The 21,998-nt window shown below is 40.8% G+C and overlaps 3 protein-coding genes across 3 annotated transcripts; all 3 read right to left on the reverse strand.

The window, feature by feature from the left end:
• Window positions 1-22: 22 nt before the first annotated feature.
• On the reverse strand, window positions 23-10,881 carry LOC129815640 (gap junction alpha-3 protein-like). The gene is made up of 2 exons (XM_055869626.1): window positions 7,261-10,881; window positions 23-2,334 (listed from the first exon to the last, which is right to left on the reverse strand). The coding sequence occupies exon 2, from the start codon at window positions 2,283-2,285 to the stop codon at window positions 1,212-1,214; it is 1,074 nt and encodes a 357-aa protein (XP_055725601.1). The 5' UTR covers window positions 2,286-2,334; window positions 7,261-10,881; the 3' UTR covers window positions 23-1,211.
• Window positions 10,882-10,973: 92 nt separating this feature from the next.
• Window positions 10,974-14,523, reverse strand: LOC129815653 (gap junction beta-1 protein-like). Its single transcript, XM_055869652.1, has 2 exons — window positions 13,838-14,523; window positions 10,974-12,408 (listed from the first exon to the last, which is right to left on the reverse strand). Exon 2 carries the CDS (start codon window positions 12,392-12,394, stop codon window positions 11,672-11,674), a length of 723 nt encoding a protein of 240 aa, XP_055725627.1. The 5' UTR covers window positions 12,395-12,408; window positions 13,838-14,523; the 3' UTR covers window positions 10,974-11,671.
• Window positions 14,524-14,623: 100 nt separating this feature from the next.
• Window positions 14,624-18,512, reverse strand: igbp1 (immunoglobulin (CD79A) binding protein 1). The gene is made up of 6 exons (XM_055869639.1): window positions 18,037-18,512; window positions 17,436-17,738; window positions 16,989-17,184; window positions 16,821-16,897; window positions 16,516-16,625; window positions 14,624-15,869 (listed from the first exon to the last, which is right to left on the reverse strand). The coding sequence occupies exons 1-6, from the start codon at window positions 18,246-18,248 to the stop codon at window positions 15,721-15,723; spliced, it is 1,047 nt and encodes a 348-aa protein (XP_055725614.1). The 5' UTR covers window positions 18,249-18,512; the 3' UTR covers window positions 14,624-15,720.
• Between the last annotated feature and the right edge of the window lie 3,486 nt (window positions 18,513-21,998).

The raw sequence follows: 21,998 nt of genomic DNA on the forward strand, positions 1-21,998 counted from the left end.
CATAAACAACAGTTCACTATTCATGGTTGTAAAATCAAATGCATGCTGTATCTTAACAGACAAATGTAAACTTTCTAGTGGGTAGTCTGTGCCAAAAGCATTACACAGACGAGCAATTGCTTTGGCATTATTTCCCGTCAGAATAATCAGCATATTATGGATTCATAAGGGAACAACTTGTTTTGGAACACTTTGAAATATTATACTGTGCATGGCAAATGTTTGGCTGATGAGAGAGAACCTCCAACAATTACTGTTTGCATACCCAAACTAACTCATTTATGAAGATTTGGAATTCGATTGGCCTCTCTCTTTGCATACAGACTGGCAACCCTCCAGTTAGCAATATGTTACTCGTCCTTTACCTCTGGGAGTTGTGCAAGTCAGACTTGGGTCTCGTCGGTTGACCAAGTGATTGTTCTGTACAGTAACATAACTGAGGAAGAACAGGAGCCCACCTCTATTTCTAGCACTACACATAGCATCTGACATACTTTTCAGTTGGAGAAGTTACATTATGAGGAGTGAAATGTTTCATGAGAATTAACTAACTTGAACAATTAAACAAAACGATCATAAGCCTCTACAGAAGGTTTTTGTTACTGGCCCCTGACAAATGAGGTGATCTATCCTGCTTTTTAAGTCTGTTTTCACCCCTCAAATTCCCACTTTAGAAGGTTTCTTATTCAAGTACAATTTGGTATATATTGTTTTAGATAAGACAGACGACGTCCATTCTGATCAAGAATGTCATAAGAGGAAATAATGTTATCTTCCATATTGTTCCTAACCTTGCTCTCCTGATAGAATGCTTTCCATCAAAGGCACATTGTCTACTCTGGTACAGGGTGAAATGTATATTGTACAAATTTGACTGTGACACTTTTTGACTGACCAGGTGTTACGCTTGTGTATACACCCTGGTATTATACTACGGAAATTGTTTCCAAAGCTACAGTGAGGACTTGTGAAGAGCAGAATCAACCACCTCTGAAAACTAATTTGCTTTTGAGAAGCAAACGGCTCAATTATTACGTTAACTGTTAACCATTATGTTAATGCTTCTCCAGAAGTCCCACTCTGGACACAAGTCAGTAGGTCCATGGCCCAATACTCCCCCCCCCACCTCAAAGGTGGAAACACAAAAGTTTGAATCTTTAGGCCAAGCACCTGTATAAAACCCGGTGGTGGAAATGCGCCATAACTGTCCCTCAGATCTTCAGATCATCTAGTCTGGTCTTACTATTGCTGTGCTTGCTGGATCGACTGGGTCGCCGTTGTTTCTCTGAAGGCGACTCTGGAGCAGAACTGGAGCCTTTCCTTTCTGTGGTGTCACCCCCTTCTGGTTTACTGTTCATCTCTACGACCAGGTTGTCTCTGTTCTGCTTGTAAGCCACTTTGCTGTTGTAGGGGTGGTAGGCAGAGTCAGGCTCATTCATGATGTACTGGTCTGCATGGTAGGGCTCAGGAGCTGGGTGGTGCCTAGGGAAGTAGTTATAGTTTGGGACAGAAGGCACCACTGCCTTGCTGGGGGCCTTGGACCCTGTCTCACATGTGGACTGGACGTGTCTGTACCGGCGGCACTTGGTGAACCCCAGGTGATACATCTCCACTATGTTCAGCACCAGTGATATGCATGCCACTGCCAACATGAAGAGGATGAAGATCGTCTTCTCTGTGGGCCTGGAGATGTAGCAGTTCACCACATTGGGACAGGGTGAGCGGTTACAGGTGTACAGAGGTTTCAGCTCAAACCCATAGAGCAGGTACTGAGCTATGATAAATCCCACCTCGAACAGGGTTTTGAAGATGATGTTGAAGACGTATGTGCGCAGCAGGACCCCCTGCAGGCGGATGCGGCCCAGGTCGTCCCGGACGGGGGGCTTCTTGGGTTTGGCGTCAGGCAGCAGCTGCTGCTTATCATTGTGAATGGCCAGTTGCTCAGCCAAGTCTTTCTCCTTCTGCTTCTGTTTCTCCTCCATCCGCACTAGGTGCAGGATGTGGCCCAGGTAGATGAGAGTGGGCGTGGACACGAAGATGATCTGCAGCACCCAGAAGCGGATATGAGAGATGGGGAAAGTCTTGTCATAGCAGACATTCTGACAACCAGGCTGCTTGGTGTCACAGGTGAAGCCAGACTGCTCATCACCCCACACTTTCTCAGCTGCAGCTCCGAGAACCAGGATCCTGAAGATGAAGAGCACGGTCAACCAGACCTTGCCCACTACAGTGGAGTGCTCCTGGGCACTCTCCAGAAGCTTGCCCAACAAGTTCCAGTCCGCCATAGTGGCTCACTCATAGGCTCAGTCTTACAGAGAGATCTGAAACAGGAACCTGCAATCAGAATAAAAACAATATAAATGAATGTACTGCATCAGACAAACATCACAATTGGATTGAAAACTGTTGCATAATAACTTGGATAGTTTAAGGAAAATGCCTCACCCGTACTATATTATTACACCCAGGGTGGCATAATAAGTTAACCTATGCTGATGCATTTTCATTTATGATCTATTTGGTTGTAAAAGCTTGCATTTAAAGATAAGAGCCAAGTATTTTTACTGTGGCTAAACAGACCTCTACAGCTCAATAATGTGTTTGTAGTTTAGTTTTTTTATTTGTTTGTGAGTGTTTCAGTAAATTAACCAGATTCACTTTTATATATTAGGTTTTGCTCCAAGTTTCTGTGGTTCTGTTTCTTTTAGCATGAAAACATTTGTTCAATACATGAATCTGTTCCCTGCAGAGGCCAACTAAGTGAGATTGGTGCATCCTGGCAATAATTTGCCATAATTTCTCTACAGAGAAATTAACGCCCATGCTTTAACAAGTTGGCAATCTATGGCCTTGTCCTTTCCACACAGTTTATTTTTCATAAACTGGAGTCCTAATCCCAGAAATGTGAGAGGTTCTGAAGAACATGAAGAAGAGTATAATGTTGGTCATGTACCTAGAGTGTTGCCATATGCGTGTGAAACGTCTTGTAGAAAAGCTCAGGGTGCAGTATGCATCTTTTTTGGTTTTACCTTAATTATTCTGAAAGAAATCATTTCCTCAAAGTTCCTCTGTTTTTATTAGCATGTTTCATTTAACAGAGTGGCTGCGGATCCTTCCTTTAATGGACACACTACAGCAGGATATAACACCTGTTTCCCTGAGGAGAAACCGCCCATCAAGTAGACCTAGGGTTGCAAATACCAGGAATTAACTTTCAATAAATTCCCTGGTTTTCTAGAAATCCTGGTTGGAGGGTCCGGGTTTCCTGCTTATTCCCTCCTAATTCCAGGAATCTTTCAACCGAGATGTCGGGAAAACCAGGGAATTTCTTGAAAGTTCCCGGAATTTTGAAACCCTAAGTAGACCACTATCATGTTATTCGTTGTAAGTGAGATGTGAGCACATTGTAGAATGGATGATGAATATTAATCACTGTCATTGTAGTTAGTTTTAGGCTAATTAAAATGTTGTTTGTGTATTCAATATGCAATATATCCGGAATAGATCATACCAAATAGACTGACACCCATTTGAAAGGTTCTACAGTATACTGTATGTATCTCATACTGAACCTGTTAGTAGTCCCAGAAGACCCTGCCTGTCATCTTATAATTATGAGTACAGTACCTAGTGAAAGTCGACACCAAGGTTATTATAGTAAACTAAAACTAATCTTGAAAAAATGATTTTGTCAAATTAAATTAACAAACCTGTTTGAAAAACAAAAACTATACTGGAACTGTTATGTTTGACTCCAAAACTAAATACAATAAATTAAAATTCTCAATTTTAGGCATTCAAGCTTTTAGGGGGATTTTCAAGCTACTGAATCTGGCTGGTAAATGCGGCAACGAGATGGCCTTCTTTTATAATTTAAACCTAACCTAACCCTGGCTCTTGAGAACCCAAGACCATACAGCCATAGGGTTCTCATTTGAACAATTGATCAGAGCAGGGCAAACGTTTACAACTGTCCCGACGCTCTGTCTAACCGTTAATAATCACTGTGTGCAATACGATTTTGGAAACCTCAGAAATTCTATTTTCATATCAACTCAAAATGATTGTACAAAGACAAAAGATACATTTACTGTGTGCCGTTTTAACACAGATTCCCACAGAGGTGTTTTGCATTGCACTTCCTGAGCTAATGGGGAAAGAATGTAGGCTCGAAGCGGTATTACACAAAAAACCTCTGTGGAAATCTGTGGTAAAACAGCTAACAGTAAATGTATCTTTCGTATATGTAAAGTTGTTTTTGAATGTTAATTAAGTTGAGTGTTCAAGGTTTTCCAAACCTTATCATAAACAGGAATCAATTGTTTCTAGATAGAGCTTTTCACACTTGGCTAAATCTCCACAGCTAATCAAAAGGGATGTGGAATGACTCCAATGCGAAGGGCTTACCGAACCTACTGTATGACCTGACCCATCACCTTATGTATTAATGGCCCCCAGTTGCAAGAAGTGGCATCCCCAAAAACATAAAAAACGATACAACCCAAATGGCTCCTAGCCTCCCATGTATGCTTTCGGTCCCTAACCCTAAAACTGAAACTAAATAATATAAAAACGAAATAGAAATATTTTATACAACTCAAACTAAATAAAAACTAGCAAATCAGGTTGGAAAACTAACAAACTAAACTGAATTCAAAATAAAAATCGAAAAAAACCTGAATATAAAAACACAAAACTATAATAACCTTGGTCTACACAACAGTCTTAACATTTTGCTGCTTTAAAATTACATTTGACAAAAATCCTACTGAAGTACACAACCTACTTTGAATAAGATTCTACTAACTTTGCACAACTCTTAGTAAATTTGGTTGGGAGTCATTGATGGACAGCAATATTTAAACCTTGTCTCTGATTTTCAAGCAGATTTAAGTAGGACTGAAACTGGACCATCAGGAACACTCAACATCTATTGGAAAGCCATTCTGGTGTGTCTTTGGCATTAACATTTGTGTAATTTCCCATTGAAAAATAAAACCCTATCCCAGGGTTCAGAATTCAGAAGACTGAGGCAGGGTTTCCTCTAACTTTTTATCTGTGCTTTGCTCCTTTCATATTTATTTTTGTTCTGATAAAGTCCCCAGTCTATGCCGGTGACAAGCATACAAGATGCTGCCACCACAATATTTGAAAATATTACCTTTTTAGATTTCCTTTTAAAGCATAAAAATGTGAAGAATGTGCAAGGGGTGTGTAGACTTTCACTAGCGTGACTATGTACTAATTGAATGCATACTAAGTACTGAATGTACCCATAGTATGCATTGGAGCAGGTAGTGGCCTGGCAACTGTATCCTACTGCCAGGCAGGAGCTCCAAGACAAACACACTGACACACATGGCCTCGACAGGGTGTAGCTCTCTTCTCCCTAGATATAGGTTTCCAGGGGTTGAGTTGTCACTTTAGTAAACATACTGATTGATGCCAGTTTGACTTGCCTATGGAAGTGGCGGTCAGGTTCCCAGAGGAGTTTCACTTTCCATACAGGGATTTTAAAGTTATTAAAAACTAGGATGCTGTTACCTAAGGGCCTTCCATGACAGTGTACTGTACATGTGGATGGCCAAGAACTTGTATCAATCTAGGATTTCTCTACATTCCTCATAGTCCATGGTTTAATCATTGCACTGCAACTACACTCAATGTAATGGTTGACTTCCCTCATTACAGTTTGAAGTTGAACCATTTCAGAAATTCAGAGACTAATATCCCAGCTAGCACATTTGGTTCCTTGGAAGTTGTGGGAAAATACATTTCTGGTTTCCCATTGGTTCTGGAAATGAAGCCATACGTTTTTTGAACGGAAGTGACATTTTTACCTATTCTGGGAACGTACATTCTTTGGTTCTGAGAACTGTGGTTCCCTGAAATTTTTCCTGGGAGGTTTTATTAGCATCCTGAGAACATGTTTCAATAAGACTTTTAATAAAACAAATAGCTTAGTTTAAATGTTTGTAACTCCAAGCATAGATAGAACACTTTTGCTTAGGCATTAATCTTAGGCATTACTGGAATGTGTAATGGGTGTACAGGCTCCTGAGTGGCACAGTGGTCTAAGGCACTGCATCTCAGTGCAAGAGGTGTCACTACAGACCCTGGTTAGAATCCAGGCTGTTTCACATCTGGCTGTGATTGGGAGTCCCATAGGGCGGCGCCACAATTGGCCCAGCGTCATCCGGGTTTGGCCGGGGTAGACAGTCTTTGTAAATAAGAAATTGTTCTTAACTAACTTGCCTAGTTAAATATAGAGGAAATGGTTGAATGTATTATTATTTTGTGAAATGTATGATGTAGAAAGGGAGAGGTTGTTTGACAGGGTCAGAGAGGTTGGAAGGGAATGAGTGGGTGGTATTTTGGGTGGGGGTGATGGGGCTAGTGAGGTTGCTATTTTATTTTACTAGAAATTCAGGGTTAGTTAAGAGAATATAGTGGTATAGATAGGTTGTGACTGGCCTTACACTCCAGTACAGTAGGTGGCGGTGTATGCACCTGTCAGTTGGTTGTGATTTGCCAATAAAACTTGAAGAAGAAGATAATTTTTTTTATACTGAGAAGAACTGAATGTATATGTTTTTAAATAACATTCATAGAACGTTCTATCAACTTTATTCAAGTTTTCTTGTGGTTTTTATGCAAAGTTTTCTTAATGTTCCTCGGAACAATTTGAGAACATGACTTTAATAGAACCATGAGGAAACCTGTAACAAACGTTATGCTGAAGTACTGTAATTCCCACAGAAGAATATTGATTCTCTGAACTAATTTGAGAACATTCCCAATGTCAAACTAGTTGGAGAACATTCCTAGAACATTACCATAATTTAAAAGCAATCTATCTTTGAACTTTTACAAAATGTTCTGTTAAAGTAATGAAATGACAAAAAAACATTATTTTCTTGGTAAGTTCCTTAAATGTGCTGAGAATGTTCAAAAGCCAAGCAACTATCCTGCATCATTCCCAGAAGTTTTGGGAAGGTTTTATGCAATAACAAAAAAATATATACATGTATATGTTTCATGTTTATGAGGAAACATGTATGGTAGGAAATGTTATGCTGAAGTACCGGTTATGCAAAATAACCATAGAACACCCACACTGTCACCAATTTCTAAGAAACATATGGCTTTCAGAACATTATGTGCTAGCTGGGTATTGACCGTATTACTGACCATATTAATGATTTCTAATGTATGTTTCTTCAGTTTAAACTTCTATAGACACAGTGCGTAAAGACCCACCTTCCCATAATGCTCATCTCCAGTGAAATTGTAGATCCAGTAGTGGCGTCTCCACTTAGGTTGCTATCACAGTCTACACTGTGGTACTCCTGTCCTCGACAAGGCCATGTCCTTTGATAGTGATGACACTACACTGCTAATGTTAAGCGCTCTTGTCTCCAAATGGTTTCAACGAGTTTTCAGCTCTTGTTGAATCTCCTTACTAACGCCCAATAAATGTGTCCTGTAAAAGTAACCATTAGGACCTCTGTAAGCACCCTCTTTCACTGTGTCAGTTAGCTAGGATGAGAACACTCACTCTCTGTTGAGAATTATAAGGCCCACTGCTAAAGTGATGTTTCTTTATGACTGAGTGGCATCTAAGTAGTCCAATGGGGGGGTTGGTTTAAGTCTTGCGTAGCATGGCTCTAAATATAATTCACTGTGAAGGGAGTGGCTTTGCTATCACACTCAGGGGGTATGGGGGGGTTGGTGAATTGGAGTTGAAAGGTAGTGTTCCAAGGCCTGTGGCTATGTGGAGCAGGAGCGCATCACAAAATGATAAAGGTGGGCCCTCCCTTCATTGTTATGGTTGTAATTGACTGGCACATACTCCAGTGTCATTGCTGACAGGAATCTCATAGTCTGTGGTGGTTGTAAATTCAACAGAGGACATCCTTCCAAACAGATGCAGTTATATTTACTTTACCTAAAACAGAAAAAACTTTGTTTGGTTAAACTGACCTCTGTTCATTTTATGGATGAAATCATAACCCCTTAAGCATCAAATTGCATGGTAAGATAAATCAACAGAGAAAACATAGAACATATGGTGCATTGCAAATCTGCACTTTGAAAGGCACAGTATGAATGCTTACCATATGACTTCCGTGAAAAAAAATTGCTGTATTTATCCATTAACAGCTTGTTAACAGCAAAGTGTCAGGTAAAAATAATGCCAGATAACATCTACATTCAGATTGGGCAGTGAAAATCATTGTGATTAGATGTCTCTCTTCTCAGTCAGACCTCACATCTGATAGACTCTCTATATATGGTCTCTATTGATGTGCTCCTGAAAAAGAGAAATGCCCTCACACTTGCCCCTGCTAGGTTCAGCTGTCCCCAGGGTGAATATTTCTTAGCCTCAGAGACTGACCCCTCACAAGGCTACGCTATTGATAACCTGGGACCATGCCCTCTACCCGGCCAGTCTAAGGTTTTAATTGCTGAAGCTTCCTCAGACATTTCCTCACAGGTGGTCTGACAGCTCACAAGAACTGCAGCATACAGTACCTCTGACTTTAAAAGGCTTCACGAGACTTCATTCTTTGATTGTGTTTCAATCAATAAAATCTATGGATTGGATTTTGCTCTTTCCAATTGTTACTCAATGGCACTGTCAAATGATCATAACCGCAGATAATCTAAACACCTTTAGTACCTGTTGTTTTGGTTAGTTTTATATGTTTGTGCTGCTCTCCAGTGGCTTTCTGAAGTATCACATAAAGACTTTGTAGCGACGTCACCTTGTAACTCAAGACAACACACATAAAGCATTCAGAATACACTCATAATAGCTGCGTGTACTACTAGCTCGTTAATATTTCCATGTGGCTATTGCACATAATATAACTCAAGTGTTTTATTAGGAATGTCTAATTATATTAGCTACAGTAATACAAATATGTGCAAGACATTCAACATAACAAGGCATGGTATACAAAAAAACAGGAACTCAAATACTATCAGGGTTGGGTAGGTTACTTTCTAAATGTAATCTGTTACAGTTACTAGTTCCCTGTCCAAAATTGTAAACAGTAACGTAACTTTTGGATTACCCAAACTCAGTAATGTAATCTGATTACATTCAGTTACTTTTAGATTAGTTTCCCCTTAGGAGGCATTAGAAGAAGACAAAAATGTATGTTACCAATTGAACCACATCTATTGCAGGATAAATCTATGTTAAAGTTTACATAGCTGTCCATATGTGGATGTTACATTTTACTTTATGGGTTGGTTATGTAGGCTTCTTCTAACCCATCACTTTCTACTACATATAATAATACAATTAAATTATATCTTTACATTAAAAACGAAAGTCAATCAGAATTCCAGTCATTCTAATAAATGTTATACCCCTTGATCTTCAAGAATAGGACTTGGAAATATGGAAGTATAGTTTAGCCAAATAGTTTTACCTGAGCATAACCCCAAAACTAAGGACTTATTTGCCAGCCCTACTCTGTTGTTTAATTTTTTGTTGGTGACACTTTGATATCTTGATAATATACAGCTGTTCAAAGTGCAAATCCACAGATGAAACAATAACCAAACGGCCATCCCGCCTCAGTTTTGGTAAAAAGATGAGGGATGGGCCTGGAGAAATGTAACCATGCTCAGATTAATAGACAGAGCTATGGATGCAAGGACTGACCATCCATGATATAAAATTATTGTTTTAACCATGTTATGAGGCTATAAAGTATTTATTTACATTTACAATGTTTACAAACATTGGAGAAAAACAAGGTTATATTTTGGGTTCACATGGAGTGTGACCGTTGAACTAAACTCATGAGGCATTTATAAGTTATATTCTTCAAGAATCAATGGATATATATAATTTATAAATCCAAGTACAGATTGCCCCTTTAAATCATTCAAAAGTTTGCGAGTTTGAACGTGTCCATTAGGTCTATGGATTATTTTTTTTATCAGCATGAATTTCTCTGAGCAACGTAGCCTGGTGGTTAGAGCGTTGGACTAGTAACCGAAAGGTTGCAAGATCGAATCCCCGAGATGAGAAGTTAAAAATGTGTCCTTCTGCCCCTGAACAAGGCAGTTCGTTAACCCACTGTTCCTGGACAGTCTTTGAACTTGCCTAGTTAATTGAAGAATAAAATATAAAGCCCAGTTTTTATTCCATAGGCTGGGATCCGCACTGTGCAGCTGTTGCAAGAGCGCATTTTTCACTTGCTGTCCACTGTTTTCAAAAACAATGATTGATAGGCACCTTAAACTTCTTGAATTCAACCATTATTGGGTTCAAATACACATTTAGATTTGCGAACAGCCATCCACAACAACCACAATCCGTAAAACGCAAATAGCTAAATAAGAGAGCAGCAGTGTGATTCACATCAATGCGCTATGCAGATAACAATAATTTGTGATATCCGTATCGCAGTAGACTACACCACTGCTGTCATCCTTACCTCCAAGCGTTTATTCAAGTTAGATAATCTTTGAATGCCGACAGCAGTTGCACCATTGGAAGTAATAGCTGGGACTGTAGCCTACAAAAGCTTATTCCTGCTCTTTTCCAGCGATCCATCAAACCCATTTGGTTTGTCATCATAGTGGTATCTGACTTCTGGTCAGACTCGCTCATGTGGAACAAACTTACATTTGCGCCTTTTATCAATGTTGATTTGAATGTCATTGAGAAAACAGAGAAGTGTCAACGTTTTTTTCTTCTCAAATCTCCTTTCTGAATTTAATTTAATTGAATCATCTAGTTTTTCAAAAGTATCTGTAATCTGATTACAATATTTTTGCTGGTAATGTAACGGATTACAGTTACCGTTTTTGTAATCCCTTACATGTGAAGTAAAAACTTTACAGTACCACAAATTCTAAACATATATTATCCTTTCTCTCACACACACAATAGCTTTAAAGCAGTAATGCAGTATCTAGTAAGAAGAATAATGAGATAGACATGAAGATTAATCATTTGGTTCTTTCATTGTAACTTCAACTAAGCACATTTTCTCAATCACTATTCTATTTTACTCTATACACTTGCATAATCAGTCTCATTCATAGCATTCAAAACACTATGTGGATGTTTTGAAGCACTTGATATTTCACTATGAAAGCGAGGTAGTTATTAGTAGTGCTTTGGAATAGCCTCATAGTTATTAGTAATACTCCACCACAACCACCAAATGTTGGTTAAATTCATCACTTGGACAGTTTTCTTGGGTTACTATTTATAATAAACAAGGGGTACCAATGCTTTGTCGTAATGATACCACATTATCAGTGATTAAAATGTCTATCAGGAATTGAAAACTATTTATGAATCATAATACAGAATGGATGATGAGTCGGTTTAGTTGCTTGTATCTTGCAGAGCATATCGAAGGTGACTGCATATTGAGTTCAGCTAAATTTGAGACGTTACAAGGTAAGGGACTGTTAATAAATCAGTTACCATACTTTTCTTCAGTCTCCTTTTCTGGAGCTTGTTCTATATCCAAACTGAAATTGTCCTTTGAGTCATATCTATTTGAAGCGTCATTTCAACAAGTATAGAAAAAGTGTGAACACCTCATTAATTAATGTTGTTATGGCCATTACTTTGAGCTTTGAACATATGTGCCCAATTACAGTTACACAGTGTTGGTCCATTTAGCTTGTTCTAGTAGGAGCAGAGCTTTTGGGTGATCCATGCTCCCATGGTTGAGTCTCCAGCATTGCTTAAGTGCCTACTACAGGCCTTTCCCACTAGGAAGACCACCTCTGCGATGTTGAGCAGGATGCAGATCCCTGACACAGCCAGCATGAACACAGTGAAGACGGTCTTCTCTGTGGGCCTGGACACAAAGCAGTCCACTGTGTTGGGGCAGGGGTACGAGTCACACTTGACCAGCCGGATCATCTTATAGCCAGGGTAGATCATGTAGAAGAGATACATGAAGGTCACCTCAAAGATGATGCGGAAGAAGAGGCTGATGATGTATGTCCACCAAAGGGCACCTGCGATCTTCATCTTCTGGGTCTTGATTTGCTCCAGTTCCTTGGGGTTGGCCCGGCCAGACAGCTTGTAGAGTTTTTTGTCGATGTGTCGGCGGTGGGCCACATGCATGGCCACCAGCAGGGCTGGGGTGGACACCAGAATGAGCTGCAGGGCCCACAAACGGATATGTGAGATGGGGAAGAAGTGGTCATAACAGACGCTGTTGCAGCCGGGCTGCTGGGTATTACAGGTGAAGCCGGACTTCTCGTCGCCCCACACACTCTCTGCTGCAACCACCAGGACCAGGATACGGAAGATGAAAAGGACAGAGAGCCAGATGCGACCAATGCCTGTGGAGTGTCTGTTTACACCGCTGATGACGGCATAAAAGGACGCCCAGTTCATTTTCGATTCCAGGTCTGAAAAACAAGGACGCCATTAAAATTATTTAATTGTAGAAAGCTTTGAGGTCAATAATGTTGATAAATTGTTGATCATTTTGCATAGAAAAATAGCCCTATATATGTAAGATATTTCCACAAGATTTCTGTATACAAACACTAATTGCACGGCTTGTTACTAAAAATACAGATTTCACATAACCTGCTTCACCAGTCAACACCACTGTCTGACCAGCACTGGTCAGCGACTGAGATATTGGGAAATCTCCATAAAGCCATCAATTCTCAAAAAGCAGAATCCCCCAAGACTAATTCCATATCTGTCAAAGCCAACGGCAACTGAGCTCTCTCCATCTTGTTATAATTCAGATCTATTGAATTCCATTGTTTGAGTCATTCCTGCCATGGCAGTAGAAGAGACTTGGAGAGGTGGAAGTTACCAAACTCATCAGGGGGTGTAAGAGGCATAGGCAGCACCCAGGGTGAAGGACAACGTTGACCCGCCGGTGTAGCGTGGACATTGATGTGCGGCCAGTAGAGAACCAAACCTCTCTACATGCACTGACGTTGGTGGGCGGCTTAAGAGCACAAGCTTTTGGTTTGGCACTACACATCAGGTGACCATTTTCCCGAAGTCACTGGCAAGGGAGTATCTGCCCCAATGTGACCAGTGTGCCATGTTGACACTGGCACCAGCCTGCATGGTATATCTATGCCCCTCCCTTTATGAAATGTTCTATAATATGTAAAGTCACAACAAAGACTATGATAAGCCAATGCCAAAAGAGTCTACAGACAACATGGTTCAGGTCTATTTCACGTTAACTCAGTCAAATCAAGATATAAATGAAAAAACATATTTCAGGATTTAAAAAACATTAATGACAGATTTTTCCTGATAAAACGAGAAATTAGAGGTGATATGGTAAGAGAAGATTAAAGGAATAGGATTCTTGAACATGAGATCGCAAATTGAATGGCTAAATTAAGATTTCCACAATAAATCCTTTAAGTATAGTTATTATTTAAGATTAGCATGTTTTCTTTATTCTTACAGTGTGCACCCGATTTTCTTAGATATTTCACAAGCAACCTATTATGGCTGTCACTGGAAAGCACAGCTATGGTTATCTAAGCCACATACAATAGGCTATCTATGTAGAGGAATGAGTGAAGAATGAAATACAACACAACTGGTGCTTTTAAATGTTAATACATCAATTACACTTTTATAAGGATACTTTAAGTTTATTAGTATTAATCCTAAATAAACATTTCCAGATCAGTACAAATGTTTGTTTGACTAGGCAGAAAGATGACCAGGGAGAGATCTCATCCCCTTTAACATGAAACCTAATCACAAACATGTAAATCATGACAAAAAAATAATGTCTATACCTAATTTAGATTTCATAGCTGTAACAAATTATTAAATTCATGAAATTACCTTCAGTAGAAGTAGTGCACAAACACGCCCAGAAACAATTGAGTTACCATCAGTATAGATGGATTTCTTCCCATTAGTGAATCTGTGAACCAGAACACCATGAGTTTGCATTGCTAATGATTTCTCTCACACTAGCCACTGCCCTGCACAGTCGGAGTCATATGCTCGTGTGAATAATTTACATACAATAGCTGCTTTTATTAGATACAACAAGCCCCTTTAGAATTCAGATCAAGCGCCTCAGTTTCCGCCTACCCTCAGCAAAGGAAAGAATCTGTGTGGACACAAAGAAGCCTGCCCTATCTATTGTGCACTGTACTGCAAGGGAAGTGAAGGCTGGTTTTGACACAATATGGAGTAAAAATTACAAAACCCAAACAAAGAAAGTCTAACCACATGCAGAGGGAGTAAGTCTTATAGATAACAGTAGAGAAATAAATGCTTGTTTGTTCATAATTCATTTGGTGTGTGTGTGCCTCAGTGTGTGGTATTTTCAAAGACATTCTAACCTTTCCTTGTATACCCACCTGCTGTCAAAAATGTAACTGACAATTCTAGTAAAGTTCTGAGGGATACTTTGGAGAGATCATTTTAAATAATTTTAAACAAGCCTCAGACAGATCAACATCTCATCTCTAGAGGGAGCTAGGCCCACTGATGACACACTGACTGAGGCCAAGTATCACAAAGACACATCATGAAGCGAGAACTAGGTGACCCACAATTGAGGTGGTCTACTGGGCATCCTTTTCACAGTTGTCCAATGGGTATAAAATAAACATTCAATGAGGATGTGCAATACATTTAATTGGCTGGGAAACAAATACATTTTGAGATCACAATGTATGCTTTCACCAAACAACATCAAGTTAGATGGGAGCAATAGTAATCGTGTCCAATATATGATTTTGATTAATGCACATTTTGTGTATATCGATGTGCCAATAACAATTTGCTTGACCATAGCAGCCTTCTGTATCATATTTATTCTGGACCCTATCCATATTTTCAATGCACTAGCAACTTCTTTAAGAAACAACGGGGGAAAAGTACAAAACACTTAAATAATTTCTTGTTACAGTGGGAACCATACAGAATTCCTGCTATTGTGGAAAAAATAGACCAAGAGTTATCAACTCTGACAAAAGAATCCACCAAGTCTGTCAGAACCAGTGCCTGTTCAAACTGTACATTTGTAAGAGGTGGAAAATAAATAAGTCAGCCATACTTTTGAGAAGAGCAAATTGGCTTTCAAACAGTTCTTTAACAAAAAGCAAACCATTATTCAGTTTCACAATGGACATCGATCAGAGGAAGCATCTTTCAATATTGGGGTTTCTTGCGATGCACATCTTCTAGGTATAAGCACATGAGCTAACATAACCAATCAGATGAAGTATGGATGACAAAATTCAATCAATTTGTTGTACCTGTAGAGTGGTACCACCACCTTTTAGGGCATTTCACAAGTCAACAGTTTAGCTGGAGACTAAGGAAATATTACTCTGTTTGGGAGCAGCTGTTAGACAATATCATCAAATTCACTTACTAATCTTCTTGAGCACAGCACTGCGCTGTCTCGACAGAGACTGGGCCTTGGTGTCAACGCTTAGTTGTGTATCTGCAGATCATATTAATGGCTGCCACTAAATAATGTTCCTCTGATATGGCCACAATGAAAACTGTGATTTGTAGCATCAGAAGAAAAAGAGACCATAAACAGACACTTATGAACAGTTTCTGTCTGGGATTGTATAAACCTCCCTTTTCTTCAAGGCCATCTTTCCATATACACTGGCAACTTGTTAAAATGTATTTAAGAGGGAATAAGAGCAGATGAATACTGCAGACCAGGTTGGGACTATTGCTGTGTTTGATGGTTGTCAGCCCATGTTTTTACGGTTCCCATAGCCTCTCTGATGTGTATCCTTCCAGTTGTCCCAGTCTCTAGCTTTCTGCAAGGCCTCCTCGTCATCATTTTCAACCCGCTTCTCTTTCTCTTCTTGCTCTCGCTCTTCTGCATCGACGTCCTCTGAATGGGGGACAAATTGTATTTGGTGAATGAGAAAAGGTGTAAAAAAAAAACATGGATCATGACTGTTTAACTTTTCCCCAAAACAATTTATGTACATACCGTTAACTGTAAATAGAAAATAATTATGAACATCTCTTTTTTATTTTATTTTATTTTATCCCCTTTTCTCCCCAATTTTCGTGGTATCCAATCGCTAGTAATTACTATCTTGTCTCATCGCTACAACTCCCGTACGGGCTCGGGAGAGACGAAGGTCGAAAGCCATGCGTCCTCCGAAGCACAACCCAACCAAGCCGCACTGCTTCTTTAACACAGCGCGCCTCCAACCCGGAAGCCAGCCGCACCAATGTGTCGGAGGAAACACCGTGCACCTGGCCCCCTTGGCTAGCGCGCACTGCGCCCAGCCCGCCACAGGAGTCGCTGGAGCGCGATGAGACAAGGAAATCCCTACCGGCCAAACCCTCCCTAACCCGGACGACGCTAGCCCAATTGTGCGTCGCCCCACGGACCTCCCGGTCGCGGCCGGCTGCGACAAAGCCTGGGGGCGAACCCAGAGACTCTGGTGGCACAGTTAGCACTGCGATGCAGTGCCCTAGACCACTGCGCCACCCGGGAGGCCCATTAACATCTCTTTTAACCCTACCAGTGCTGCGAGGGATCCCCTGGTCCGGCAGGGCATTTTTCTTCCTGTGCTGCTCATACCAGTCATCCACTGACATAGTAGGCAGGCTGGGATAGCCAGCCCCAAACACTCTGAAATGAAAATTACAAATGTATTATACATTAGTCAACTATTTACTTCATGCCATATAATAAGCAAGTAGCTATGTAATTTTCATAAGGGAGGTTGGACAGAGTACTTATTTTGTGAGTAGGAAAACAGAAAAACATTTTAAATAAAAATGTGCAGAATAAGAAAATAAATGATAAGTTTGAGCAGGTGTCTACCTGGCCTGAACAGCATCTTTGGTGAGAATGAAGGGTTTCATGGGAGGCCTTTTAGACTGTGATGGCTCTGCTGAACTCTGCACATGGAAAATATAAAGAGCATCAGAAAATCACCCTTTCAATTAGTCATTAATGAATGAGATTAGTTACATCTTCAAATCCATGTACCTGTTTTAGAACATCCATCCTGGTCAAAATCTCAATTTCCTGATCAATGCTCTCTATCTCCTCCAGGGATACAGCAATCCATTTCCTCAAGTTGAGGAGATAGAAGTCTCTAACTATCTCGTCATCTGCCTGCCCACTGTCCACTGCTGTCTTGATCTCTGATAGCTTGGCCTCAGTGTTCTTCCTCTGGGTGTATCTGCAGAGTATAGCACAATAAATAAGAGTCATCAGACCAATGTGGGTGCAGATGAATTGCCATTATAAAATAAACCAGAGAGATGTTTAAGTTGTTAAATAGCTGAGGGACATAACATATTTGAAGAGGCTCGTGACAGGTACTAGACCTTAAAGCTTAGGCCTAAATATTACTTGTGCAGTGCTGAATCAAAACAATGTGTGTTTCGATTGTCAAAATCATTGTAATTGAAAAGCAGATGTTTCTGATACCTTTCTATCTTTGCCGCTCTTACTGTCGCCATTGCAATCAAGTCCGGAGGTTTGGGGGGCCCATTTGCAGATTCTTCTTCCAGTGTGCCAGCAGAGTTTTCATTGGTTTTGGGTAGTTCAAACTTTGATATGTTATACTCCTTACATCTTTTCAAGAAGTCCAAAAAGTAACATCTTGCCATCTGAACTTGCTCTAGTCGTTTTGCCAGGTTCACTTGCTTCATAGTAAGAGCCCCCAAGAGGACAGGCAACATCAGATACTTCAGATCTGTGGTTGCTACCTCCTCCAATTCTTCATTTCGGCTAAAAAACAAACATGAAGAATGAACATGCAGCATCACTTTCATTGCCTTAGCGAACGTTATCTAGCTAACTAGATTGTTTACGACTTATCCTAGCCCATCAAAAGTATCTAGCTGGCAAAACTGTCAAGCAACTCTAAGGTGGAATCTGTTCGTTACCTAGTTGGCTATACTCTTTGATATATAATCATGCCCAATACATGATAGTAACTAGCTACCTGGGTATCTGGCTAGTCATCAAATATTGAGTAGATAGCGATCTATAGTTAGCTAGCTAGGTGCTAGCTAACGTTAGCTACCTGAACAAGTCGAGCTGGGCAACCATCCGCGTTGCCTCTTCCAGTTGCGTTATCCCACGCTTGATTTTAACCTGGATATGGGTAGCTGCGATGGGATCATTTGTGGTGTCCACCTCCTCATATAGTTTCCATCCCCGATCTAATAAATCAGATAGTTTAGGCGGTTCTTCTGCCTGACTTGGTGACAAGCTAGTGCTTTCAGCGGCTGCCATTTTCTTTTCTTTTTTCTATGTAATGATTACTATCGGCTTCCGTATTCATTCTACGCTCACTTCCTTTATGACAAGATCCAAATGGTTTCCACTAGTTAGCACAGCCACGAAGTCAGAATTGTCGCAAAAATCATTATTGTGATTATTTAGGGTAATGGTCAGGTTTCACTGTGGCCGAAATCTGTCCAAAATAAGCCCAATGCGTTTCAATTAGATTATTCTAAACCTAAACTTGTCGCTTGCCTTCCCGCATTTGGGACGACTCCCATTGTTAGGGCGGAGACATGAACATCTCATCAATTATATAAACATCTCTGTATAACTGCAGTATGTTGCAAATTCTGCGTCCAAAAGAACACCGTTTTTTTTTACTGCAGTAACTTTGCAGTGTAACCACAGTTACTACAATTACCACAATTACTGCGTCAAAAATAACAGTCGAATGCAATTACTGCAGTTTCAAAACTGCAATCTGTTTTTGTAAGGGCGGCCTGACACTAAAACCTGCCTATCATTAAACTTATTATTCTGTACGTAAATTGTGCAACCCAAATTTAGTATGATCATAGATCAGATATTTCACTGGATGTATAAATGTGAAGCATCCAGTTGGCGTTCCCACTCATTACCAAATATGGTGATGAGAGGAAGCCCAGTTGAAGAAGATTAAGCGAGTTCGATTTAGCATATTTTCTAATCGATGAAACCGTCTACGTAACATTGCAATCTACGTAACATTGCAAAAATCAGAAATTTTCTGTCCAAAAATGATGCAGAAAAATTTATCCATGCATTTGTTACTTCTAGGTTAGACTACTGCAATGCTCTACTTTCCGGCTACCCGGATAAAGCACTAAATAAACTTCAGTTAGTGCTAAATACGGCTGCTAGAATCCTGACTAGAACCAAGAAATTTGATCATATTACTCCAGTGCTAGCTTCCCTACACTGGCTTCCTGTTAAGGCAAGGGCTGATTTCAAGGTTTTACTGTTAACCTATAAAGCGTTACATGGGCTTGCTCCTACCTATCTTTCCGAGTTGGTCCTGCCGTACATACCAATACGTACGCTACAGTCACAAGACGCAGGCCTCCTAATTGTCCCTAGAATTTCTAAGCAAACAGCGGGAGGCAGGGCTTTCTCCTATAGATCTCCATTTTTATGGAACAGTCTGCCTACCCATGTGAGAGACGCAGACTCGGTCTCAACCTTTAAGTCTTTACTGAAGACTTATCTCTTCAGTAGGTCATATGATTGAGTGTAGTCTGGCCCAGGAGTGTGAAGGTGAACGGAAAGGCTCTGGAGCAACGAACCGCCCTTGCTGTCTCTGCCTGGCCGGTTCCCCTCTCTCCACTGGGATTCTCTGCCTCTAACCCTATTACAGGGGCTGAGTCACTGGCTTACTGGTGCTCTTTCATGCCGTCCCTGGGAGGGGTGCGTCACTTGAGTGGGTTGAGTTACTGACGTGATCTTCCTGTCTGGGTTGGCGCCCCCCCTTGGTTTGTGCTGTGGTGGAGATCTTTGTTGGCTATACTCGGCCTTGTCTCAGGATTATAAGTTGGTGGTTGAAGATATCCCTCCAGTGGTGCGGGGGCTGTGCTTTGGCAAAGTGGGTGGGGTTATATCCTTCCTATTTGGCCCTGTCCGGGGGTATCTTCGGATGGGGCCACAGTGTCTCCTGACCGCTCCTGTCTCAGCCTCCAGTATTTATGCTGCAGTAGTTTGTGTCGGGGGGCTAGGGTCAGTTGGTTATACCTGGAGTACTTCTCCTGTCTTATCCAGTGTCCTGTGTGAATTTAAGTATGCTCTCTCTAATTCTCTCGTTCTCTCTTTCTTTCTCTCTCTCTGAGAACCTGAGCCCTAGGACCATACGCCAGGACTACCGGGCATGACGACTCCCTGCTGTCCCCAGTCCGCCTGGCCTTGCTGCTATTCCAGTTTCAACTGTTCTGCCTGCGGTTACGGAACCCCTACCTGTCCCAGACCTGCTGTTTTCAACTCTTAATGATCGGCTATGAAAAGCCAACAGATTATTCCTGATTATTATTTGACCATGCTTGTCATTTATGAACATTTTGAAAATCTTGGCTCTCTCTAATTTTCTCCTTCTCTCTTTCTTTCTCTCGGAGGACCTGAGCCCTGGGACCATACGTCGGGACTGCCGGGCGTGGTGGCTCCTTGCTGTCCCCAGTCCGCCTGGCCTTGCTGCTGTTCCGGTTTCAGCTGTTCTGCCTGCGGTTATGGAACCGCCACCTGTCCCAGACCTGTTGTTTTTCAACTCTTAATGATCGGCTATGAAAAGCCAACAGAAAATTATTCATGATTATTATTTGACCATGCTTGTCACTTATGAACATTTTTGAACATCTTGGCATAGTTCTGTTATAATCTCCACCCGGCACAGCCAGAAGAGGACTGGCCACCCCTCATAGCCTGGTTCCTCTCTAGGTTTTGGCCTTTCTAGGGAGTTTTTCCTAGCCACCGTGCTTCTACACCTGCATTCTAGCTGTTTGGGGTTTTAGGCTGGGTCTCTGTACAGCACTTCGAGATATTAGCTGATGTACGAAGGGCTATATAAAATAAACTTGATTGATGAAACATTTGATCTCTATACAGTTATGTTTCCAAAACTAAACTCTGTAACAAACAGAGTGCCATGCGTTTTGTAGACTTTATCCTTTGCCACAGTTTTAGAAAATTGCGTTGTTTAGAAGGAGAGCAAGGGCGAATTTAGTTATTGCACATGCACATTTCAAAGTAGGCGTTCCCTATCGGAAAATGCAAATAAATGCTAGAACCGGCAAAAGAATTTCACTCAGTGATGCCAATTTAGCAATTTTGTTGCTAGATTTAGCAACTTTTTTTCAAACAGCACCTAGCAACAAATGTAGCTACTTTTAAAAATGTATTTGGAACTTTTAGCAACATTTGAAAAGTGATTCAAACCCTAAAATGCACGCATTTTCCCTCTAAATGACACAAAAACGATTTTCTCTGTCACACACTCAGTCACAACACACGTGCCTGTGCAAAGTGCATTGTGAGTGACGTCAGCAGCAGGCAGCAGTAGGCCAGCAGAAATTTCAGCAAATTGCAAATCATTGTTGGCTGACTGCAGCAGTAATAGAACTGTTTCGACGAGCCAAACCCAATGAATATAGTTGGTCACGAATGTTTGATCTTGAACCGAACTTACATCAATCAACATGTCTCAATCAGAAGTACAGAAAAGAGTGGGAGTCTGTACCTGAACAAATGTCAAATCATATTTTTAGCCGAGATGGCCAGTCAATTTGAGTAACGTTATTGTGTATTCTACGTAATGACGCCGTTTTACGTTATCACGCAATGACATCACAACGTCATTTAGCAACTTTTAGCAACAAATCAACCTGCCTCTAGCAATTTACCCTGAAAATTTGTTGGCAACACTGATCACACTAGCTCGTGCTTGGCTCTGCCTACCTCCTTGCTTGTTCTGCCCACCACAATTCATTTGCTCTGTTGTAAACTACAGGCTCTTGTGTTAGTTATACAAATCTTTGGTATGATGCTGCGTTCAAATGCTAGTCAGAACTAGGAAACTCAGAAATGTCCAACTTGCTAACTGGTAGAATGCGGCACGTGTATAACTACAACCAGTCAGTAAGTCAGAAATGTCAGAGTTTCCTAGCTAGTTCTGACTAGAACGTGAACGTGGCATGATATGATACCTTACGTTTGCCAAAACTTGGCCACGCCTAGCTACCT

This window comes from Salvelinus fontinalis, chromosome 2 (assembly GCF_029448725.1).
Source record: "Salvelinus fontinalis isolate EN_2023a chromosome 2, ASM2944872v1, whole genome shotgun sequence".
NCBI classification, from domain to species: domain Eukaryota; kingdom Metazoa; phylum Chordata; class Actinopteri; order Salmoniformes; family Salmonidae; genus Salvelinus; species Salvelinus fontinalis.

What these genes read in the sequence shown, in the direction of transcription:
- LOC129815640 (XM_055869626.1), bottom strand. Translation starts at nt 2,285, where the DNA reads ATGGCGGACTGGAACTTGTTGGGCAAGCTTCTGGAGAGTGCCCAGGAG.
- LOC129815653 (XM_055869652.1), bottom strand. Translation starts at nt 12,394, where the DNA reads ATGAACTGGGCGTCCTTTTATGCCGTCATCAGCGGTGTAAACAGACAC.
- igbp1 (XM_055869639.1), bottom strand. Translation starts at nt 18,248, where the DNA reads ATGGCAGCCGCTGAAAGCACTAGCTTGTCACCAAGTCAGGCAGAAGAA. An exon ending in GCCCAGCTCGACTTGTTCAG is followed by an intron (nt 17,739 to 18,036) that starts GTAGCTAACGTT and finishes TTTGTTTTTTAG; the next exon opens with CCGAAATGAAGAATTGGAGG. An exon ending in GGGGATCCCTCGCAGCACTG is followed by an intron (nt 15,870 to 16,515) that starts GTAGGGTTAAAA and finishes TCCCCCATTCAG; the next exon opens with AGGACGTCGATGCAGAAGAG.